Consider the following 25609-nt stretch of genomic DNA (forward strand, 5'->3'; position numbering starts at 1 on the left):
CTAGCTCCGCTGGTGGGAAATGCATGGCACTCATAGCGCTGTCCTATTGCATGCAGAGGGAATTTGAAAGACAACCGATTATCCCACCCCTCAGACTGAGCACTGCGAACGGTGAGTGCCCAGACCCTACATTTTAATGTGGGTCTGGCTCGTCCGGCTAACAAGCCATAATGTTTCTATATGAATTGTGAAAAATTATATAAATTACATAGTCCATTGTCTGCCTTTTTGAAGCCACTGATATACCAGTTCTGGTAGCTTAATAGTGGAATATAGCTTTATACCTGTGTTACAAGTGTGCTTTATAAATAACTGACATTGGCAATATATCAGCTTGCTTTGTTAGTAGGCTAGAAGCTGAAATCTCATGATTAAAGGGTGGGCCAATAGTTTCAAAATGAACTCTGTCCTCAGTCCAACAGATGGTGGTAATGCATTCCGTTTGCAAACTGCCAAAAAAAAAAAGCTCACAGAAAAAGAAGAAAGGTTTGCTAGACTGTTCTGTTTTGGCAGTTTGCAAACGGAGTGCATTACCACCACCATCTGCTGGACTGAGGTGTAATGGCAAGTGTACCCTGTAGCCTCGTTCTGGCCTTCGGGTGAATAAGGCGAATAAGGATAAAACCGGAAAACAATTCCCAATAGAGGGAGCCAGACTGCATTCACAAAGTAAATTTGTAAAAAATATATATACCAAAACCACTGAGGAAAAATTAATGTACATTTGGCCCTGCAAACAACTGCCTTTGGACATATCTCAGGTTTCACCCAAAGTTTGTTTGTTTTGGACAGCTCTCTGTCCAGTACTGTGTCAATTGGTCATAAAAAACCACAAACAATCCCAAAAGCTCCTGTACTCTCAGTAGGCCTATAAGAAATTATGTATTTGTTATCAAGTGCAGAAGTAAGCTATGTGTAAATCAGCTGAGTTCTACCAGAGAAGTTTTAACCCAGGTACACCGTGGAAGTCTGATGTAAACTAACAAAACATAAGATGAAATTTGAATGTTTGCAAACTGTGTGTCCTTTGAACTATATGGAACATCATTAAGTAGTAACTGACCTCAACACGTATTTCATTCACCAAAAAGTCATTGTTTTGAAATATATTGCGCACATCTAAATAACAGCAGGGAAAAAAGCCTACACGCATACAGCAGAGTCCAACATTGGGTACCAATTATTTCTCTCAGGGTAATGTTCAACACCCTAATGTTCACACTGACAGATTTTTTTTTATTTTGTATTTTTTATCAAGAACTACAGATCACTCAAAGGGGAACTACATACTTACTGTGCTATTTTGTAGCTTCCCTTCTGAACTCATTTGCACAGGAACCATGAATTGACCTAATTACTGCAATGGCTACATATGCATACTGACCGAAAAAGGCTACAAATGGCATAAATGACTAGTGAAATATTACTAATATTAATATAGGAGGGCAGTTATTTACAAATAATGTTGGCTTAAAGTCTTACATTTACCTTAATCATAACTTTGCTTTGTGGCACAGTTTATCTTACAGGGGCAAACACACAACAGGCAAAGTATCATGTTTCCCAAAGAAGTCCTCACACTTAACATGTTTTGCCAATGTGAGGATGCTTGATGTTGAGTGTTTTAAATGAGTAACTAATAATGAATATTTTGGATAAATCATAACATTTCTAACTTTCTGCTGTAAAACGATGAAATTCTTAAATCCTTAAGTTTTATTTCCGACTAGCTGATTTAACTATGTCTATACCTGAATGCAGAGGGAACACCAACAAATATTGGAACTCGAATAAAACAAAGGCAATAAAATTAAGTTAGGAAAAAAGACAAAGAGACAAGGCCATTACCACCCTCAATACAGTATGACAACATGTTGTCTTCATTGTCCATTATTGTGTCATTTTGAATTCAATGGATAAAAATAGTTCTACTGCAAAATCTTCTCTCTCAAAATCTCATATGTATTCTGAGGTTTTTGAGTGTTACATCTTGAAAAAGATTGAATGGTCTTTTGTGACAATTCAGGCAATGTCGATGGCGGGGGTGCAGACAGACAATCAGAGAAGTGAGCAGGGTGCTACTGATCTGTTGGTATATCTCTGTCTGTTTCAGCCTTGGACGGCTGACTTGGAGATGGTGTGTGGGGTGGACGGGAGACGGGGGCAACACCATGAGCCATGGGCAAAGTTCCTGCAACAATGCCTTCCATAGCAGCACCCGTGCCCATTAAGCCTCCTGCAGTCACCCCAACCAGACTGGAGGAGAACCTGATAAATAGAAATTACAGTGACATGAACATCGGTATGCATAATTACTGGATTGCTATTGTAAGAATCATACATGTCCTTACACTTTTCTAAGGACTACTACCACATAGTGGAGATAACACAATCACCTATACATAAATAACTCTGTGTAACTCTGTCTGTGTAGTCTGTGTTCAGTATAGTCAATGCTCAGGGGCTATTCAGACTATGCTTAGTGTTGGTTTCAAAACAAGATCATTCTCACTTTGAAAAAGTGGTACATAAGTATATTGCTTTTACCTATAAGTACCAGCTCCATTAAGTTCAGGGTGTACTGTGCTGGGGTCCATGCTAGGCCACTGAGGTGCAGTCTTTAGATATTCCTTATTCACACAATTCTTCAGACTGTCAGGAATGCGTCCTATGGGAAAGACAGAATTATGTCAGGTATCAATCATGTATGAATATGTACATTCTCTGCTTGTTACATATCCACAGATTCTGTTCAAGTTGTTATATGTTAAACAATAACACTTTTCATTGGATTTATAATCTAATTCTCACTTCAGAGCAATATTTTAAATGAAAGACTTAGACAGAATTTACTCATCCCACTGTTCATAGAAATCCAAGACAAGACCGAACCTGTTATGGCACGTCGCACCTCCTTAGCTGCCTCCTCCCTGGCTTCAACTGATGCCTGTTCACTGTACCAGGATGTGTGAGGTGTACAGATGAGATTTGGGGCATCTTTCAAGGGGCCTTGGGAGAAACTAAACAGAAAAGGCATTCCTCAAGGAAACAGCCAATTGAAAAAAATGACATGGGACAGTCTGTCTCCTACTTATCATGCTATAAAGAAGCACACAAAATTGTAAATCAAGAATATAAATGAATACTGTTGCATAATGGTGGTACCATATCGTGCTCAAAAAGAGGCCTGACCCCCTTTTTTAGGTAGCGGAGGGCATTTAAGGGCTCTATCTTACACCTGGCAAATCATGGCGCCAACCGCAATGCAAGTCTTGTTCCTACCTTACACCAAACACAATGATCATCATGATGATGATTTTTTCTACCAAGCGCACAAGTTCACAAGTTGTCAGATGAAAATTGTTAGAATTTCCCCCAGCTATTTTGAAGGCGCACTGACCCAGCAAGGAGTCCCAGGCAACAGACTGGTGCTCTTGGAAGAATGTCCTTAGGATTTTTATTCAGTCATTCAAATATTATTGGGGTAAGTGTTACTTTTTTTCAGGCTATGTTTTCTATTGTAACCCCTTGTCAGTCAATAGTAAACATATATAACTAAGTGTATGACAGTTTTGTTGTCACCTAGGAGTTCAAATATTAGGCGAGTGCTTTCTGTGTATGAATACCACAAAAGGATATTGTACTATTCAGTTCTTAGACAAGCACCTCCTAGGGGCAGCCGTGGCCTACTGGTTAGTGCTTCGGACTTGTAACCGGAGGGTTGCTGGTTCGAACCCTGACCAGTAAGCACGGCTGAAGTGCCCTTGAGCAAGGCACCTAACCCCTCACTGCTCCCCGAGCGCCGCTGTTGCAGGCAGCTCACTGCGCCGGAATTAGTGTGAGCTTCACCTCACTGTGTGTTCACTGTGTGCTGATTGTTTCACTAATTCACGGATTGGGATAAATGCAGAGACCAAATTTCCCTCACGGGATCAAAAGAGTATATATACTTATACTCAGTTGAGACACAGTTGGATGTTCTGTAGTAATAGATGCGAATAACATCTTGCAGTATCCCTTGACTTTTAACTAAGATCAAGAAGAGAGAACACATCACCCCTGTGTTGGCTGAGCTTCACTGGCTCCCTGTTTCCTATAGAATTGATTTTAAGGTTATGTTAATTACTTACAAAGCTCTGAATGGCATAGCACCTTCATACATCTCTGAGCTTTTAATATCTTATCAACCACAAAAGAAACTTAGATCTTCCAATTCTAATCTTTTAATTGTACCCAAAGTGCTCCACAAGCAAAGTGGAGAAGCTGCTTTTATCCATTATGCCCCAAAACTATGGAACACCCTGCCTCTGTACATCAAGCAGGCGAGGCAGTAAATATTTTTTTTAAAAAGAGATCTGAAAACCTACCTGTATAAGAAAGCCTTTAGTTAAACTTATCTTATCTTCTAGACTACTTTTTCAGATTAATCTACATCTGCTGCCATTGGAGGGCGCAGCCAGCCAGAAGCAGATGGGCTCCCCCTATTAAGTCAGGTTCTGCTCAAGGTTTCTTCCTGGTATATGGGAGTTTTTTCTTGCCACAGTTGCCATATGGCGTGCTTGTGGGGGGTAAAGGGTTAAGGTTGCCAGTCTTAAATGTCTGTGTATAAAGTCAAATAATTACGACATATGCTAAGAACATGCTAAAGCTGGCTGCTTGGAGTCCGCATCAACGGGGCCTAAGCATTTGTTAGCCTAAGCCAGGGGTATTCAATTAATCTTCAGCAAGGTCCAGTTACGGAAAATTTCCTCAAGCAAAGGTCCAGAGCATTATAATGTTTAACATGCGTGTTTAGGCTGTGTATGTATGTATGTATGTATGTATGTATATATATATATATATATATATATTAGGATGGATGGATGGAGCCTAGTTGTAGGCCTAGGCCTAATGTTTAATGTGAAATAAAATAAGTAGCCTAAAAGGCAACATTCGAAATAAGGAGAAATAAGGCAAGATAAGAGTAATTGGGGAGAAAAACTGAGTAGCCTTGGCTATTTTGAAGATCTTAACGTGAACTTAAAATAAAATTTGAGCTGAAACAAGGATGGATATTCCACAGCTGGTTCCTTGAATCCATTAATCAGGAAGTTTAATTTTAGTTTTTTTATGTTGACCCGAAATCCTGGAAACCCAGGAACATCACGTTGTTGGGCAGTGAATGCATGTAGGCTTAACTAGATTGTGGTGGATCAATCATATTGCCTTCTTAAATCGTAAAATATTCTGTGGTCTCAGTTCACTGTTGAATGGGCCTAGCCTACCCTATGCTTGCTCAAAATATATACTTTGTCTAGTAGAGGTGCTTCAAATTGGCGATTTTTAAAAGCACCAATTTAAAGCACCGTCTCAGAATATGTAGAAGAAGTCCAGGGCAATTTCGCGCAAAACTGTCACATCCATATTTAGTTGGCGTTACGGACGTGACAGTTTTGCGTGGTATTGCCCATATAAAGCTCTGTTTTCGCTGTCTAGCTTTCTCCTCTTTGAGCAATCGATGATTTGAAAATAACTCACTTATCGTTAACTTATCCATTGTTTCCCGTCTCCTCTCCTCATCAGTGAGTCTCTTCCCCATAGTAGGCTACTTTACTCACTGACTCAACAATATCAGAATTCACAGATTTCACTGGCTGAGTAGCAGCAGGCGAAATGATGGTTCCTGAAGCTCCTGAAGTAAATGCTGTTATCCTAACCAACAAAACATTTAGCGCAGCTTTGACATCTTACGTGAAAATCTAAATTAGGCTATTATGGTCCGGGTCCGGATAGGATCTATAGTAGTATAATAGTATTTCTGATATGTTGCTGATTGGATCATAAACGGCCACAGCAACAAAGGAGAATGACTGACTCTTCTCTATAATTGTGTTACATGTTATTTTCTATATTTCTGATATGTTGCTGATTGGATCATAAACGGCCACAGCAATGAAGAAAAGTGAAAGTGATTGATAACGACTGACTGACTCTATTATTGTGTTACATGCTCTAAATGTAAAGCACTTTGAGCTGCATTCTGTGTATGAAAGGTGCTATACAAATAGAGCTTATTATTATTATTGAGTTAGTAAAATTGAAAATGCAAACCTAAAGGGCTCAGTCTCATGTACATCTAGGGCAGCACCCCGTATTCGGCCCTCCTTCAGCGCTTGTGCCAGTGCCTTCTCATCCACCAGCCCACCTCGGGCAATGTTCACCAGGAAGGCCCCCTGCCGCATCTGTTGAAACAATGACAAAACATTATAGTCAAATGGCTCACACGGACCGATTCTGCCTACATTAATTACTGTTAGCAGTATACATAATATGACTGCAGCACGGTGCTGCATTTACTATCCAAAGAAAAATAATGTTTCTCAACTTCTCTCCATTCCCTACTCCTGAAACTCTTTAAATACCGCAAGTCTTACATGTTCCCCAATGATTGTTAAAACTTAGATTTGTGCCTATACCTGTACATGTAAATTTCACAAATTTTGAAAATAAAAATATATGATGGTATATATAAAAAATATATGTGGGCCATTTGACTAGCATTGCACAAGTATACGCATGTGTGTGTGTGTGTGTGTGTGTGTGAGGGAGTGTCTGTAAAAATGTGTGTGCACTGCCAGTGTGCCTGTGTGTGCGCGTTTGTGAATGTGCGACTTGTGTGTAGTCGCATATGTGTTCCAGTGTGTGTGTGTGTGTGTGTTTAAATGTAAAAAGTCTGCACACTACATGCTGCTCCCAAACAGATTTAATGCACAGATTTACATGTTCACATCCAGAAGAAATTATAATAGGGTTCAAACAGCTATTGAAATGTGTCAGTTGCAGCACCTCCCAGGGACAGAATTGCACAAAATGTGGTGTGCATGCAAATATTGTGGCAGTGATTCAGCATGCCAAAGTTAACTTTGAACTTTCAAATCACAAGATATTGGTGGCTGAATTCTGATTGGCCGTTGGTGGCCATTTTGTTGAGTGAGCCAAATGAAACTCAAGGAGATGAAAACAAATGTAGCTAACAAGTGTGTGAGAAACTGAACTTTACCGTTCTCACTGCCTCATTCCCATTGCACTGCAAGCGCAGACACGAGAGAAAGAGACTCATTTGTTCGCACACACATGCACACACTCCCCCACTGCGTCCCTCTTTGAATGTAAAATGTTTTGTGTGTGATGTAAAGTGTTGTTGCATGTTCTGTGGGCTTTGTGTTATTCAAGGGATGTACAGCGGGTTTTATTGTTGGTGTCGGGTGTTTGCCGCCGGTTTGGCGTTCGTTCACGCAGCAAACCAATTGTTTGGTTTGGCGCGATTTCGCTCATTCATTCATTCATTCACTCATTACGTCGTTCTTATCAATAACAATTACATAGTGTGGTACCCACTAGCTTGTCTTCCATTTGCCATGTTATATCGTCTGTATAGTGCCCATAATCTGGTTAATGCATACATCTACTCACAACACTTCCTGACGCTCGACTTCTGTCATTGTCCCATTGCGGAAGCGCGTTCCGTGCAGTGTTGCCAATTACTTTAAAGGAAAAGTAGCTAAAGCCAGCTCCAAAAGTCGCTAAATGACGCTAGATGACGTCACACACTAATTGCATATTAATTACGTCAGCACATAAAAGGTGAGTGAGGTGATGGCCCTTTAATTCCCTTTTACTCCTGTTTGCTTTTCTCCTACTCATATAGGCAACTTTAAGAGCCTAGTTTAAATATATTTGATTTAATATACTTGTATATTTATTGATAGGCTACACTTTCTGTAGCCTATCAACTAGACTGCACTAGAGCATCAGGTGGCTGAAAAGCAGTCATTTCCAACTTACGGTATTCACTGCTGCATCTGCTTTGCACTGCTTGAAGTCTGATTATAACGTGACCAGGGTAGCCTACACGCAATGTACCCTTACGGCAATGGCTATATTTTGGATATATTTAGACAGTGGCGTCATGCCCATTGAAATAAAGGGGGCACGTGCCCCCTCGGATATTTCCTTCCTGATAATTTTTTTGATCATAACTTTGTTCCTATTATGCTCCATAATAAGCCAGAGCCTATAACGACTCAAATGTATTCTTCTGGATGTGTAATAAACCGTAGCAAAATAGCTGAAGACCGGTCAACATCAGCCCTTTTCCTAAAATTGGTGTCTGTGTATGTTCCCGTAACAACTCACACGTGCATTGAGCTCGCAATGTTTTGCTCGTGTTGAACTGTTACAGTTAACTTTAGGCTACAGTTTGAACAGTTGAACTGTTACAGTTACAGTTTAAACAGATACAGTCAATGGTGTTGAAGTGGTAAGTAGTATAGCTAAGCAATAAAAAGTAGTGGAATTATTTGTAGTTGACCAGGAAATTTTGACTTTGGATTTTGGATTTGATGTTGGCCGCGAATTCAGAGCATAACGTTAGCCTACCTACATAGTTTCAGTGTAACGTAGCCTAGGCTACTCTTACAAATATTTGGCAAAGTCTCCTGGTTCAATTGTTTCCAGTTTCATAGAAACGAGGGTGTTAAATTTGCAGTGACTACAAAACCCAACCTAATAACATTAGGTGCAAGGCATTGCGTTGGATGTTTCTCCACTTGTTCTCTTCATGTATCTGGCAGCTAATCCATGTAGTGAAAAGGTATAGGCTACCCGTTCCAATGGAGGCCTAAAGTTGTTTTATATAAATGATCGCTATGACCGTGATGTAGAGGGTAAGAAAGTATAAGTCTGTCTCGTGCTCATAACTTAGGTTATTATCCGGTCACTTGCTCATGATTTGCAGGTAGCAACTTACAAATGAGTAGCCTAGTAAAATATTCAAATATTTAGTGTTAACCTTACTCAGCACTGAAACCTGTCAAACTTCTTTTAAAGTCCTTCATCACATGAATTAAGATTAAAACTAGATGTACCGCAGAGCGATACAAAATATGACCGCCGCCCAGTCCAGCACATTTTTTCCACAAAAAGAAATCACGCTGAAAGGCCTATATGATTCTAACTGTCTCACTAAATTGCATTATCCACACTCAATTCTCACTGGTATCTGCTAGACAACAAGTAAAAAAAAAATAGTTCATAGATTTCACATGTAAAATTCATTTTATACAACCCCACCTCCATCTTGCCTATTTATAATTCTGAGAAATTCTTGATTGTTTGTGTTATGTTTATGTTATGTGTGTGTGTGTGTGCGTGCGTGCTTGTGTTTGTGCCTGTGCATGCAAGCGTACATATGTCTACTGTGTGAGTATGTGTCATGTATGGTCATGTAAGCGGCGGTCATATAGGTTTAGTCAGATTATAATTTTTTTTTTTTTTTTTTTCCTTTTTCTTTTTCGCATGCCCAAATTTCCGTCAATGAGTCCCGGGACATTGAAAGACCGGGGTACACGAAACTTGGTGGGCATGTAACCCCACATGGATAGCATGGAACCATCGTTTTTCGTCTTGATCTGTAACCCCCCCGCTTGACTGGACCCCCGAAAGGAGGGTAGGGCAGACACAGTTTTCTGTGAATATCTCGAAAACCGTGGGGTTTAGGAGGACCATTTTTTTTTTGTATGTTGATCTCAAGGGGCCATGTCAACCCATTCCATAACCACTCATTTCATGTATAGCCACCTAGTTAAACACAAAAAAGTAAAAATGAGGTGTTGTAATTGAAGGTATCTGTGACCTAACATAGTCAAAACTGCACTAAAATTGGAAGTGTATGATCATTATGACACCCTCTGTATGCACGCCAAGTTTTGTGGAATTCCATTCATGGGGGGCCACACAATAAATTAATTTATGTTACTATACACCAACTGGCCTGTAGGTGGCCGGAGACAGTTTTCTGTGAATATCTCGAGAACCGTGGGGCCTAGGAGGTCCATCTTTTATGTATGTTGGTCTTAAGGGGCATGTCAACCCATCCCATTACCACTTATTTCATGTATAGTGCCACCTAGTTAAAAAATTAAAAAAGCAAAAATGTGGTGTTTTTTCATCACAATATCTCTGGCTGACAAGGTCAAAACTGCACAAAATTAAAAGTGCAGGATCATTATGACACCCTCCTAATGCATGCCAAGTTTTGTGTACTTTTCGCTCATGGGGGCCTTACAATAAAATAATTTATGTGTACATTTAGTGACGTACACCAACAAGGATTCCCGGACACTGAAAGACCGGGTACCTTAAACTTGGTGGGCATGTACCCCCCACATGGATAGCATGGAACCGCATTTTTTTCGCTTTGATCTGTAGCCCCCCCGCTGGACTGGACCCCCCGAAAGGAGGGTAGGGCAGACACAGTTCTCTGTGAATATCTTGAGAACTGTAGGGCCTAGGATGACCATTTTTTTCCGTATGTTTGCCTCCAGGGGTCATGTTAACCCATTTCATGTGCACAAACAGATACACAGATACACACACACACACACACACACACACACATACATTCACAGTAATCATACGTATGACACATACTCACACAGTTGACATATGTACGCTTGCATGCACAGGCACATACGCAGGCACACACACAAGCACGCACACACAGACACACACACACACACACACACACACACATAACATAAACATGTACATGCACACATGCACACAATTCAATAATTTCTCAGAATTATGAACAGGCAAGATGAAGGTGGGGTTGTATAAAATGAATTTTACATGTGAAATCTATGAACTAATCATGTTTTGGTACTTGTTGTCTAGCAGATACCAGTGAGAATTGAGTGTGGATAATGCAATTTAGTGAGACAGAATCATATAGGCCTTTCAGCGTGATTTATTTTTGTGGAAAAAATGTGCTGGACTGGGCGGCGGTCATATTTTGTACCGCTCGGCGGTACATCTAGTTTCACCCGAAGTTGCGATGTCATGAGCTTAGATCTATAGAACATCTACTTCCTTGTAATAAAATGGGCTGATACTATATAGGCCAGTCATTTCTTTTATAATCATGGGGCAACGCTTTGGGCAAATTCGCAATGTAATTCACTAACAAAACACTAACGAAACAGGCATGAGAGGGGAGATTTTATGATGTTTCAACAACGAAACAGTTTGCCATCTTTGCGAGAAGATTTTTCTCACGCTTTGAGCTGCTGCTGCAGTCAGCCTGGGCAAAACCAAAGGATAACGCAAAGAGAAAACAAAAGTCGCCAAACACACGAAAAAGTCGCCAGATTTGTTGTCAGTCGCTAGATACACTTTTCAGTCGCCAGAGACGGCCAAAAGTCGCTACATCTAGCGACAAAGTCGCTACATTGGCAACACTGGTTTTCGCGCCAGGACCAGTCATTAAACATTCTGCAGGGGTAGGGAGCAGGGCATTATACTACAGGGGTGTTTAGGATATTCTTTTGGTTGTATTGTTTCTTTATGCCTTGTGGTTATGTACGTATTTATAACGGACATATGTTTTGTTGATTATATACTTTTCTGTTGCTTTCTATATCATGGTTATTTTGATTTATGGTATGTATTATTGAGTCATATTTTGAGTGCTTCCATAGTTCAATGGTGTGCCTCAATTATCCCCATAGGCCATTTGAGAGTAATAGCTGGGGCTATTTAATGGGGTAGCTCAGTTCCCATTGTGTGCATAGTAGGTGAGGACTCTCCTGTTGTGAGGCAGAGTAAGTGTATTATGCTGATACTTTGGACTGTGCATTGTTTGTGCTATTTGGGGGCCAAGCAGCGAAGCTGCGAAGGCATCCATTGTGTTTCTACCTTTTCTTATTGGGGGCCAAGCAGCGAAGCTGCGAGGACCTCATTGCGTTTCTACGTTTTCCTATTATTATTATATGCAATGGGAGTCTATGGCAGCCCATAGAACCGTATGGTAAAAAGTTGGGTAATTTGGCACACTGATTGGGGACGGTCCCATGATTCATGTCACCAAGTTTCATGTCGGCAACTCGAACCCTCTAGCGCCACCAACAGGCCAAAGTTGGATGTGCGTTCATGCACGTAACTTTTGACCTGTTGGTCCGATTTTCAAAAGTCAGGTATTGTTGGAATCCTTGGACCAAGCCGAGTTCACTCGTTCACCGAGTTCACTACTATATTTTGGGTGGGCTGGTAGAAATTTTGGGTGGGCAACATAGCAAAGCTGTCAAATTGGATCAAAACTAACATAAACACAAAACAATAAGTACTACCTAGCTTGAGTTACTGCAGCCAACAGCCAGGGATAGGCATGTCTGATGTATTTAAAATACAAATTTGTATTTTATTTAGTTGGAAAAAAATGGCATCGTATTTTGTATCAAAATACTTTATAGGTTTGTAGTTTAAAAATACTGCCAAATACTTTTGGTAAAACCAATAACCTACTTTTGGTGATGTGATTATAAAAGTGAAAAACAATGGATGCAGCATGCAATGAATTGAATGCAATGCAGAATGCAATGAATTGTAATTTGCCCACAGTTGTTGTGATCAGAATATTGAGATTCAGGCAGATAAGTAACATGTAGGTTGCTCACACACTCATCCCAACCTCAAGTTTCTTGAGAACTTTAGTCATCCAATTCGAACACATGGAACCGGTTATGTGGTTGCCCTGCAACAAGTTGCCCCATGCACGTTAACAATGTTTGCTCACATACACAATACACTCCTTCATACCAACTTCAAGTTTCTTAAGAACTTTACTGATCATTAATCATCCAATCGGAAGACATGGAACCGGTTATGTGGTTCCCCTGCAACAAGTTACCCCACGTGGAAATGTAATTAATAATTTGCCCACACTTGTTGAAGAAAATAAACAAATAGACAAAAAAGCAGGTCAAATTATTTTAACAGCTACAAAAATAGATGCACATAGATATAAGTTATTGTGGGGGGAAAATGTATTGGATGAGTATATTTGTATATCTTCATTTAATAGAATAGAATAAAATGGATTATATTTTAATGTCCCCATGATGGAATTTGTTTTAGCACAGCATAGCCCAGGGACAGACAACTTAGATAATTAACTTTAATATGTTTGTATTATTTTATTCAAATACAAAGACATTTTATGTGAGAGTAAGGTATTTGTGTGTTTTTTTTTTTTCTTTCAATTTATGAGTATGGTGTTTGTGTCTGGTTTCCCTAATGTATTTGTGCTAATTTCACATCTTGCGCCTGTTTCTGTTTATCTGGTTATTTTGCCTCATGCCACCCTTGAATTAATCAGTGCCTCACCAGTGCCACCCTTGTTAAAAATGTCTAGAATCGCCACTGCACCTCTGCCATCCAGGGCTCACCCTATTCACAAAAAAATGTTCTTTATATGAAAATACACTGTCCCAGTTCCTTCCCTTATTCTGTCTGCTGGGGCCTGACTTTGGCTGGTAGCTGGCTTGTCTTGACAGAGGAGCTGGGCCACACTGGGTAGATATGATGGTAGCCACTCTCTGTGTGTATAGCACTCTGGCAGTCATTCAACAGAGCATGCACTCCCTTGTTAGCATAATTAATCTCTTTCATGCAGAAAGTACATTTGGCATGTCCCTTTTTTTCTGTAACCAAGACCAGTTCCAATTTGTTTTACAACCCTCATCCACTTTCTTAACTGTTAGTGCCTCACTCTCATCAAATTCTCTCATTCTGTAAATGAAAAGTTGCATATATTAGCCATAGTGTTACCCTAGACCTGACAGTATCATAACAGAGTGCAAAATAGTTCACTTCACTTTGCCCCCTTTCTCAATGCGCCCCAAAATAACGTTATTCTGCACGAAAATGTACAGTTAAAATGTATCAACAGTAGTGCGGTCTGTCTGTTAGGATAAGCCCACACATCAGTTTCTCGCCCTTATGTGGTAGGTGTCACTGAAAATAAGTCAGTTCGTCACTTGTCACTTCGGGTTGCATTTACGAAAAAGCCTAGACCAGCGACTCATTAGGCTACTAGACGTCAACAAGCTGCTAGCCTAAACAAGTATGTTACCATTAGGCTACACGATGGAAAGGGGGTAGAGTTGGATATGCTACTAAAATATTACAGGACAAAATACTGCTAGTCTGTCCGGAACTGAACTAAACTGACTGACGCAACAAACAAGGTTAAAAAAAAATCCAACTGTATTTTTGCTAGTCATGTAAAATGTAGCGCTAGTGTGCTACTTAAGCAATATAGCACGAGTGAGAGTGGGGTTGGTCATGGATATTCCCACGGGTGTTGTTCGGCCGTAGCTACGAGGCAATGCGTGGCGAAGCCGCCAAACAGGAAGTGAGCTCATATCTCAGCAATCGTTGCATGTATCAAAACCAAACTTGGTACATGGACTCATGACCCCATCAGGTGAATGCCGAAGAAATTTTGTGACCTTTGACCTCTAGGGTCACTGCAATTAGCAAAAATGCATTTTGCCTTGTAACTTTTGACGTGCTAGACGTGAAACTTGCTTTGACAGCTTATGGCCATACGTCTGATTGCAGCATTGAGCTAACAGCATTTCATTGCCATGGTTACTCCGGCCTAACTGCTTGGCCCCCTCATTGCTGCTTGCAGCTATATTTATTATTACGCTTCCGCCATTGAAGTCAATGGCAGCCCATAGAACCGTCTGGTGAAAAGTTGTGAAATTTGACACACTGATTAGGGACAGTCCCATGATTAATGTCACCAAGTATCATGATGGCACCTCAAGCACTCTAGCGCCACCAATAGGCCAAAATTGGACGTGCATTCACGCACGTAACTTTTGACCCGTATGGCTGATTATCAAAAATGAAGTATTGTTGGAATTCTTGGACCAAGCCGAGTTCAACACACCCTATAACGTAATTTTCCCGCCATGATGGATTTTCCGCCATATTGGATTTTAGTGAAAGTGAAACTAATTCTTCACAGGTCACAAATTTTGTCCGATCAACACCAAACTTCAGAAATATCATCTACAGACATTGCTTTTTGTCTTCGGAACTAAAACCGTTAGCGCGTAACAGCCAATCGAAGTTTGCGGCGAAGACGCCAAACAGGAAGTGAGCTCATATCTCAGCAACCCATTCATCTATCATAACCAAACTTAGTACATGGACTCAGGACCCAATCAGGGGGACGCTCAAGAAATCTGGTGACCTTTGACCTCTAGGGGGCACTGTAATTTAGAAACATGCCTTTTGGCCTGTAGCTGTTGTTGTGCTTAGAATTAAAACACACTAGTGGTGTCTGGTAATACTGTTGGAGATCCTTAGGCCGACCAAAGCCAACTTGTGATGTCATCGTAATTGATTCGCCGCCATATTGGATTTAATCAAAAACACATACAAGTTTTCACAGGTCACAAATTTCAGCGGATCCTCACCAAAATTGGCAGAGACCATCTTCAGACCATAACTTATCAATATCTTGCTTTCTGGAACAATTGGCAAAAGCATTAACTCGTAACAGCCAATCAAAATTGGTGGCGAAGCCGCCAAACAGGAAGTGAGCTCATAACTCAAAAACCCTGCCATGTATCATAACCAAACTTACTACATGGATTCATGACCCCATTAGGAGGACGCTCAAAAACTTTAGGGGGTGCTGCAATTAGCAATATTGCATTTTGATCTGTAGTTGCTGATGTGTTTTATTGATCTTCTATTTTTTGATGTGAAACTGATGACAACATGTTCCATCCAGTTCATTCTAATGCGTTCGTGCAAGGGCGGGGCGGGGCAGGATGGGGTGGGACAGGCAGGGGTGATTAGGTGGGGGGCTGGCTGGCGGAGGCAGTGACAATACTCAGCCCTGTTTCAGCCCTACAAAATCAATTATGTTTTGATGTGAAACTTGTTGAAAGTGTTGATGACGGGTATCTGCTGAATTCAATCTTGTCACCGTGGCTACTCCGGCCTATTCTGCTTGGCCCCCTCATTGCTGCTTGCAGCTATATTTTTGTTTGTTTTTGGTAGGGAAAAGTATTTTGTTTATTAGTGTTACTATTTTTGAATACGGTGAAAAATAAATAATTGGAGTTAACAGAACCTACATCCACCTCTCCTGCAAGTGCCTTTTTCTCCATTTCCACCTAACTCACAATCCAACACGTGGGTTGACCGCCCGGTCGCTCACAAAGTGTAAGCATCCCAAATTTCTGTTAAGTAAAAGAATGAAACTGTAGCTTAAGCAGTTCTTGAGTGCTGAGCCCCTTTTGTGCAGAATTTCATGAACTCATAAATGCAAGGGAGGTTCTATTCCTTATCGGCTTAGTGTGGCTACATTCCTATCCAGTTTCATGGACCCCGGTGTTTCAGTGTCCTGGACCTGGGTCTCACTGACTAAAAAATCTGTGGGGGAAAACCCTAAAAATAACTTTTTTGACAAAAATATTATGACTGCTGTGCTAGTGCTAGCAGTGGTCATAACAATTTAACTTCTTGGTACTATGCTTCTTTTAACACTAAATATGCCAAATATGCAGTATTAGTTAATTTGACAATGATGTTTCCTGAGTACATACAGTACAGCATGTTTTTAGGCCTTACATACAATACATTTTTGTTTCACCATGAATTTCTTTTAACTATAAATTTCAAGTGTATGGTCAAATTCTAAACTGATGGAATGAATTTTGCCATGACCTCGAAAACACTATTGTTTCTCATCTACCAAAGACTTTCTCTTTTATGTGAAATTCTGGAAAACCTGGCCCCATCATTTTAGCACATTTAAGTAAAAAACATGGACCATACCACAGTTTTGATACATTTTCCCAGATGGGAGCATGATGCATACACATGCTGAGCACAACAGACATGTGGGGGTGCTATAGTTCAAAAGATCATAAATGTTTTTAATGTGAACTTGTAAATAGGGTGTAAGCCCAAAATTATTCATACCCCTGGCAAATATCGATTTAATGTTGATTTTCTCTATACCAATATGTTTGTTCTGACTGAAAATGACACTGCCACTTGCCAAAAGGTTGTAAGACCATGTTGTAGAAACATGGAATAAAAGAACAGGTTTTCATTATATATTTTTTTTATTTTTATGAAAAATGGTATGTCCAAAATAAGTCATACCCTTTTTAATGATCGATGCAAGCATCTCCGTGTCTCCACAATGACACCCTCCCCCCCATAATTTTGTGATGGGATGAAACCACCAAACCAAATACCATACGAACCACCAAAACACCATACCCACAGTGAAAAACATCTATAAAATAGTATTAGTAGTGTATGTATTAGTTTGGGGTTTTGGGGATTTTCAGACAATGGGGCCTGGCAACATTGTTAAACTAAATGGCATCATGAGCACAAAAAGACTACTTCAAGATTCTGAAGGAAAATCTCAGGCACTGAGCAGGGAATCTTAGCCTCACAGACAGCATTGGACCTTTAAACAAGACAATGATCTAAAACATTCAGCCAAAGTGGGAAATGAATAATGAACAGCAAATATTATCAAGATTTTAGAGTGGCCCAACCAGAGTCCAGACCTGAATCAAGAACTATTTCTGCCTCAAAACCTGGATTGCTGCTACAAAGAGATGCTTGGTAGCTATTTTGGTAGCTTGGTAGCTAACCATTTTTAAAACAGTGATCGCAAATAAAGATGTTTCCATTGATTATTTAAAAAGGGTATGAATTATTTTGGACATGCCATTTTCATTAAAAGATGAAAACTCTTATTTTTTTGATTGCATGTTTCTATCACAGTGTCTTACAACCTTTTGGTATGTGGCAATGTCATTTTCAGTCAGAACAAACTTATTGGTCAAGAGAAAACATTAAATTGATATTTGCCAGGGGTATGAATCATTTTGGGCTTAACTGTATACGCATGTGTACATTACACATGCAAGAAACCCTCAAATGGTAAATTCTGAAAATACTGAGATGGCCAACCGTAAGCATTATGTATTGATACAGAAATGCTGTGAAGACACTAGCATCCAATACACATTCCAAAATATTCTAATAGTTGCACGTATAATGTTGCAGACACAAGATATTTAACTGACCAGATGTCTTCCCAATTTAAGAGACATGTAGAGATTGAGGTTATCTGTACCACAAATGTTTACTATTTTGTATTCTGTACCAATTTGTATTTGTTTTTGGTCTAGTTATATGTAATAATCTATCATACCAAATGTGCCTGAAAGAATCATGGTGTAAGATAATTAGCTCAGTCAAATAACACTATAGCTGAAATTAGTGTAGCAAGGTACTGAGTGACAAACAGTCACAATACTTTCTGACACATACTCCTAATGTGAATGGACAGGCTAAACTAATTCAGAGGTGCAGTTATGGATGTTTAATTGCAGTTACCTGTTTGATGGTGAAGTCATTGATAAGGTGATGGTTGTGTTCATTTAGACTACAGTGTAAAGATACACAGTCTGAATGAATGAGAAGGTCCTGCAGTGTTGACATTCGCTGCAAACCCAGGGAACGCTCCACCCCATCAGGCAGATATGGGTCGTAAAATATCACATTGAACCCAAAAGCCTTTGCACGCAAAGCCACAGCCTGGCCGACCCGCCCTGCACAGCATCAATTAAAAAAATGCATTAAACCACATCCTCAACAATTTCATCCATGCAAAAAGGCAATAGCTACTAGCAACAAATGGAATGCCACTCCCCTTCTTACCCAGACCGATGATTCCCAGAGTTTCTCCACGTATCCGAGCAGCTCCTCCGGCAACCTCCCTTATCTGCTCCACACTCCCGGCCCGTGTGCCCTCGCGCAGTGCTTGGTGCATCCAGGTGACTCTCCGGTATAAATTGAGGATGAGACAGAGGGCAGTGTCTGCGGTCTCCTCCACCGATGAAGACGGCACATTACACACTGCAATACCTATTGGGTGTAAAGAAAGCTTGTGAAAGACCATATGCAGTAGATGAATGAATTCAGGATACCACAAAACAGATAGCTTGTTTAGTTTAGAAAATCTACTGACTGGCTATATATCGCCCTACTGTATTATCTTCAAGGGAACTTCAGAGCATTAAAGAAACTAAAATAGGTTTGTTCACTTATACTGTGTGACATAGATAAAACAACACAATGGAAGAGTTGTATCAAAGTGGATAAAGCAACACCCATGGAGTTCAACTGTAGCCTACATGAAGCTCAATATGACCATTTCTTCAGAAGACAAAAAGTAAAGTTGGTCAGAAGAGATCGCTGTTTGCAAGCTCAAAACTGCAAGGGCACGGAAACCGCAAAAGAGGACAGGTGGGCTAGCTATAGGCAACAGTTCAGATTTCCCCACCAGAGAATGCAGCTGTCTAAGGGCCTCAATGGAAACAACAATTATTTGATGACCCAAAAGCAATTTAGATACATTTAGAATGCACGTGAAGCTACAGCACAGACATGATCACATTGTACCCAGCAGGACATTAAGTGGTTTAAGTATGTACAGACAAAAGCACAAAAAACTACATGTTTACGTGAGAGACAGATAACGGTTCAGGTTCATGGTAACCTATGAGTAAACAAGACGATTTGCCGTGGACCTGTGCTAATCTGAGGGATAGACAAAACATAAAGCACAAAGGCAACCAGCATAAAACCACTGCACCAAGACATTCAGGCAAAATGCTGTACACTCAACACAGTATCATGCCGCACAAAACATGCATATTGTAATATTAATAAAAGACTGTTTGGGACTGTTCATTTTTATTGCTATGATGTTGTGTGCATCTGTATGAACAGGATGAAATTGACATTTTATATCGATTGAATGTTGAAAGTGGAATTAAAGTTACCCTGGAATCCAGGGTTCTCGCGGGAGCACAATTTGCTCAACAAGAGACTCTGGCAATGAGTAATGATGCACGTTACTTTTGCCCCTTGCATCGCGGGGAACCAATCACATCTGTGTATCTGATATATGCGGGCCAGAGGCGAGCTAAACAGATGACAGACGTAGTGTTATCCAATTGCGTCGAAGTCTGGAATCAGTCAGTTAACATTGTATAGTGTTATCCAATTGTGTGCAGTGAGATTTTCAAATGTGTGCTTGGTGCCGCCCCTCGAGTTGGCCCATTACATTATTCGTGGCCAGACCCTAAATCTTTCAGATTAGGTCTGGTCCTCCAGGCTAAATTAAACTTAGGTTGAGTAGAGAAATTGAAAGATTGTGAACTTTCGTAGACGAATAGAACACAAAATGCATTTGCATCATAATACTGAAGAAAGTGAACAGTGACCAAACAGAATTTTAGTATTTCCTTGCTATTTCAGATATTGAACTAGCCTACTACAAATACTATCAAAAACATGATACTGATTTTTTATTCTGAAAATAGTTCATATTCATTCATAAGTAAATATGAACACCTACCTAGCTCTGCAGCTGCTTTGATGTCCACATTATCAAAGCCACTGCCTATTCTTACAATGATGCGCAGGCTCTTGAACTTGTCGAGGTCATCACGAGAAAGTGTTATGGTATGGTACATGAGAGCTCCCACTGCCTCATTCAATACCTGAGGGAAAAAAGACATTTTCTAAATGTTTGAACCAATGACAATATGAAACGGGTATGTCTGGGAGAACACATGAGATGTGACAGCTGACCAAAAGCAATGCTGCTTTCCTTTATATCAGTTCATGATTATAGATGAGAAGAGAGATACATAGGAAAAAGTTGTTAAGATAGCATTGATAACACCTCACATTGATTGTGTAGATCTCACAACATATTATTTTTATAACATACTGTAATAGTGATTGATGACATAGTAGTAGAGTAGCAGAAATCCAGTACACTAAAAGCAGCATATTACCTTTTCATGTATCTCCTGGGTTGACTGGGCATCACAGAATGCAACGGTAGCCACATCCTTCAGAACAGGCATTTCCACAGTACAGTCACGGCCATCTAGGAGCGCCACTAATGGGCGCGGATGCATCGGTCCATTGAGGATAGGGGGACGAATTCCTGGAAAAGTAATTGATCAGGCTTATATCTTAGGATACAATCAACAGTCTGCAGCAGCACTGTTTATGAAGTAATAAAATAACTTCCTCCCTTAATCATGCATACTAAAATAAATGGATGGAAATGTGTAGATTAAACAATGGAGTAAAAATGGATCAATACAGTATTCAAGGGCACAATACCATTTAACTCACAGTAAAAGAGTTTAAATGTCAAGCATTAATACCAAAATAAAGTGTGTGTGTGTTGGGGGATCATTTTTAGTTAAGGTGAGGGCCTCTTCCCAAATCATTTTCAGGCTGTGCAACAGAGACACTGATATTTTCCAACAGGCAATAGTAATGTGAGAGGTCCTCTCATAAAAGAAAACAGCAGATCTTGACAGTACCTTCACAGACCTGACTGTTTTATCTAATAGTGTGTTATCCAACCCAAACATATAGACACGTATAGCACAAGCTACATTTATATATCTTCCTCTACAGCTTATTATTTTCAAATGGCCGTTCAAATAAAGATATCATTTTCAGATATGTACTTAGAGATAAATATTGACTGTGCGGTTAGTCACTTGCTTTAACCCTCCATTGCTGAGCACAAAATGAAGATGGGCTGGTGTTCACCAATTCCCATACCATGTTAATTGACATCCTCATGTATTAATGCTTTTCTTTGGTAGATATTTTAGTCAGGTCCATTTTGGCTGAAACCCTATTAATGCCTGAAGTCAGTAAAATCATTTTCGCTCACAATGCTCCCATTTTTAGTGGTGACCTAATATACACTGATCTAAAGGATTATTTGAGGATCATCCACCAGGAATTAAACAAATATTGTCTCAATGTGTTCAATTCTGTGTATATACATTACAGGAGAAGCAAGCACAACAGAAAACTAAGAGACAAAACCATAACCTAACAATATGGAGAGCCTACAAGGCTGGCAGAACTCACACCATATGGTTGTGGATGCTTGCTTTGAGTATTGGAGGCCTACTAAAAGCAGCCATAATGGCCATGCAAAAAAATGCCCCTCCTTCACTTCTCAGTCATTCCTCCTCCCCCCTCTCTGCCTGTGAGAGTCTCAGCCAGCCACGTAGGGAGGGGCTGAGTGGGTGATACTGCTGCAGTACCCCACCCTGCCCCCCACACAGGCTGGAATGCGCATGCGTTCGAACACACAAAAACAATGCAGGAAGAGCCTACAGGAACACTAGCTCACACAGACACAGAGGAATTAAAAATACAAGCATGCAATCACGAAAGTCTGTTCAGCCGCCTCCCCACCATCTCACTCCCCACGCCCGCAGAAAACAAGCAGAATTACTCAACCCCCCAACCTTGCATGCTGCAGCCGACCAGCCTGTCTTCCTTTCTCCCACTCCACTTGCACTTGCCGTCAAAGCGCTCTAGCTTGGCGTCCTCCCAGCTAAGGGTTCTCCTCCTCCTTTGAAACACAGAGCACCAATCAGAGACAAAGGTCACTTTGTCTTACCCAATCAGCATTCCTTTTGTTTGGAGAAGGCACTCGATTGGCCAGTTTGCCCAAGTGTTTGTCCTTAATGTCTTTAAAGAAGCAGTGTGCATCATGATGCGTCAATGAAGTGTGATCAGTTGTTGAATTAAAATTGAGCCGTCTCTGAATATTTCCTGTTTTGGAAACACAAAAAGCAGGTCATGTTTATGTTCATTGTGGTATATACATCCTTCTCATTTTGTATATGTACTTGGAAATATATACAATTCTGTAAATACAAATATGTAACCAAAAAATACCATTATAAATAAACTTTCTTGCACATTTTATGTGTTTCTTGCAAAATCATTCTTCTCAGTGCAATCTTTTTTTGTTAAATTGTCTAAAACGTAATGTACTTATTGCCCACTTACAAAAATAGGTAGGTCATTTATGCGGTTTCAGCCAATGAAGAAAACTTGATGCCTCATCTGATCTGACCTGACAATTAAGTGACATATCTAGCTTACAGAGAGGTTGGGTTGTGTCCCCCTCTGTAAAAAATAACGGACTTTTTTGAATGAAGTGGGGGAGGGTACTGTGCTTTTTTTCTCATTACCCCACCCTGGCTATGTCCCTGCAATTAGTCTCGAAAACAAATGAACCGTAGAGGTCGTGTCTTTCAAGCGTGATATTATGTCAGACTAATCAAACAGAGAAATAATGTCTACAAAATAATTGTTCAAATCATGATTAAATCATGTATTCATTTGTATAACAATAATTGGGGTGTCTATCAAATGTTTGTGTTTCATTTTACACTGCCGTTTAAATGTTTGGTGTCACTTACCTAGAGATTGGCATGGTTTTATTTCAGTTAGCCTAATAGCTGGTTTGCTTTGCATTGAGAGATGATCTTGTGGGAAGTACCCCATGCCAATCTCTAGGTATGGTGAAGGGTATGTGATGATGTGGGGCTATTTTAATTCCAAAGGCCAAGGGAACTTTATCAGGATGCATAGTATCCTGGATCTATAAAAATAAAAATCTGCCTGCCTCTATGGGAATTTAACATAGGGGTGTGTATACTTATGCCTGATATTAAGATTGGATTAATTAAGGCACTAAAATCAATTTCCAAAAGATGATTTTTTTATTCCTCTTTTTATTCAACTTTAGCATGGGTGTGTAAACGTATGAGCACAATTGTATTTAATGAAGCTGCCAGTGTCAAACCTGTGAGGTATGTCTCTCAAATTAGACACTTTTATGCTTTTCTGAGGAAGGATTAGTATTAGGACTAGAATTTAGAACAAGAATAGATTAACATCTCTCTGACCATTTTGTCCCTTTAATCTGACTCATAATAGCTGATGCTCCAGATACTCAACTCATCTAAAGAAGGCCAGTTGTATTGCTTCTCTAATCATGACAGCTGTTTGTAATGATCAGTTGGCCATTTAAAATTATAGTCAGATTTCCAAACACAATGTGTTATTGGAACACAGGACAGGGGGTTGCTGATAACCTCTGTTCACTCACTCAGTGTTGATATTGCATAAAAAATATCCATTTCCTAGTAAAATAGTAATTTACAACAGTAACATTGTTTAAATTGTATTTCTAATTGATTTGGTGTTATTTCAATGGCCAAAAGTTTTGCTTTTCCCTCGAACACAAGGAAAGTGACCCCAAATCGCCTATAGCAGACCCCGGAAGAATCTTTGGCCAAGTATCGCGACCCCCTTCTCTAAACCCGGCAAAGAATTGTTTCACTTTGGAAAATGTTGCAAGATAGGCATTGGTGGCAGAGGCAAAAAATGTCTTCTCTCAGAGCTAGGCTATGTCAACACCAAAGGCGTAATGTCAGTGGCAACCTTTGACAATCTGATTTATGGATATGGATAACTACTCATCGAATGCATAACTGGTTCTCCTGAGGCAAAAGAAGGCTGCATAGTGTTCTATCACTGGTAAACTCACGCACAGCATCTTCAAGCTCATTATTGTAAGAGGGCAGGTAGAGATTTAAGTAAACAGAGCATTCACTTTCAGAGGAACATTTTGAAAACACTGAATTGTAAGCCTACTTCGAAGTTTATTGAATATCCCAGTTTTTAAACATGTTTCTTTTAGAATTTTTTTCTTTCATTCAGACTGCAAATCATTTTGCGTCCCCTCCCATATTCTTGACGACCCCCCCAGTTTAAGAACTACTGGCCTATAGCACACACATCCTTGTTTTGCCAGATGCATGTCTAAAAACTAAATAAAGTATATATATATATATATATATATATATATGTGCATAGGCCTTGTTCATATTCTCAGCTCAAATATAATTTTCTGACACATTTTATCCTGATTGTAATGAAATGCTGTTTTGAAAGTCTGGATAGTAGAAAAACACATCCTTTTCTTTTCAGATAAAATTTAAATAGGTAGGAGGACTGATGTAGCCAGTGTTGTCAGCATAACACAGCGAATAGGGAGCAGATTGCCGAGTTTAATGGTACGTCAGAACCTGTGAGCGGCGCAACCGTCCTGCCAGCACCTGGGAACCCCATTACAGCACCAGGACTGGGGACTATTACCACATGCCCAGGTTGGATGGAGGCGGCAACTATGCCGAGAGCTTCAGAAAGCAAGACGTTTGTCTGGGGCTTGTAGCCAGAGCGACACTGGAAGCTCTTCCAAGGAGGATCCCTACAGGGGTAGCCCAGGCAGAGGCAAAGTGAGTTAAGCATGTCCTGTAGGCCTCTTGTATAAAACTGAAAGTATGCCAGGCCAGCCTACAAGAGAGCGAGGAGGAAGAAACCTCCCATCAAACCATAGCTACAGCAAACGATGCTAACAGCTGAAGCTCGGCCAGATTGGTTGGGCTTGTGATCTTTACCGTACACTAAAGGCACTACGTAACGTGAACTGTGGAGTTTGGTCTCCAAAGTGTCTATGTGTGAGGTCAGATTAGTTTTTAAATAAGCCTTCTATGTAAAATGACAAATTAAGTAGTCAACAACTTTAAATTAGATATAATCAAAATAACAGAACATGTCATCATTCTGAAGTTACCATCAGATTGCAGTAGTGACTAACCTATACCAAGTTACCTGTATGCTATCTTAATACATAATTATAGCTGCTATGCAGTGTCAGTTTTATCATTTTTTAGGTGTTTAAATCTTACCATTACAAAGCCTCAGCTCATAGCAACTGTATGAAAAAGCCATCAGCAATTCAGCTCAACCTAAA

The 25609-nt window shown here is 40.1% G+C and overlaps 1 protein-coding gene across 2 annotated transcripts; it reads right to left on the reverse strand.

Moving 5' to 3' along the window:
* Positions 1–1074: 1074 nt before the first annotated feature.
* LOC125311470 (C-terminal-binding protein 1-like) lies at positions 1075–25560 on the reverse strand. Of its 2 annotated transcripts, XM_048269562.1 has the most exons (10): positions 25545–25560; positions 22242–22348; positions 20748–20902; positions 20303–20447; positions 18598–18804; positions 18274–18488; positions 6091–6221; positions 2893–3020; positions 2548–2668; positions 1075–2268 (listed from the first exon to the last, which is right to left on the reverse strand). In XM_048269562.1, exons 2-10 carry the CDS (start codon positions 22246–22248, stop codon positions 2079–2081), a joined length of 1299 nt encoding a protein of 432 aa, XP_048125519.1. In that variant the 5' UTR covers positions 22249–22348; positions 25545–25560; the 3' UTR covers positions 1075–2078. The 2 variants fall into 2 exon arrangements, with proteins under 2 accessions (XP_048125519.1, XP_048125524.1); XM_048269567.1 differs by lacking the exon at positions 25545–25560 and having other exon boundaries at positions 22242–22364.
* Positions 25561–25609: the final 49 nt, after the last annotated feature.

The sequence above is a fragment of the Alosa alosa genome, chromosome 2 (assembly GCF_017589495.1).
Source record: "Alosa alosa isolate M-15738 ecotype Scorff River chromosome 2, AALO_Geno_1.1, whole genome shotgun sequence".
NCBI lineage: Eukaryota > Metazoa > Chordata > Actinopteri > Clupeiformes > Clupeidae > Alosa > Alosa alosa.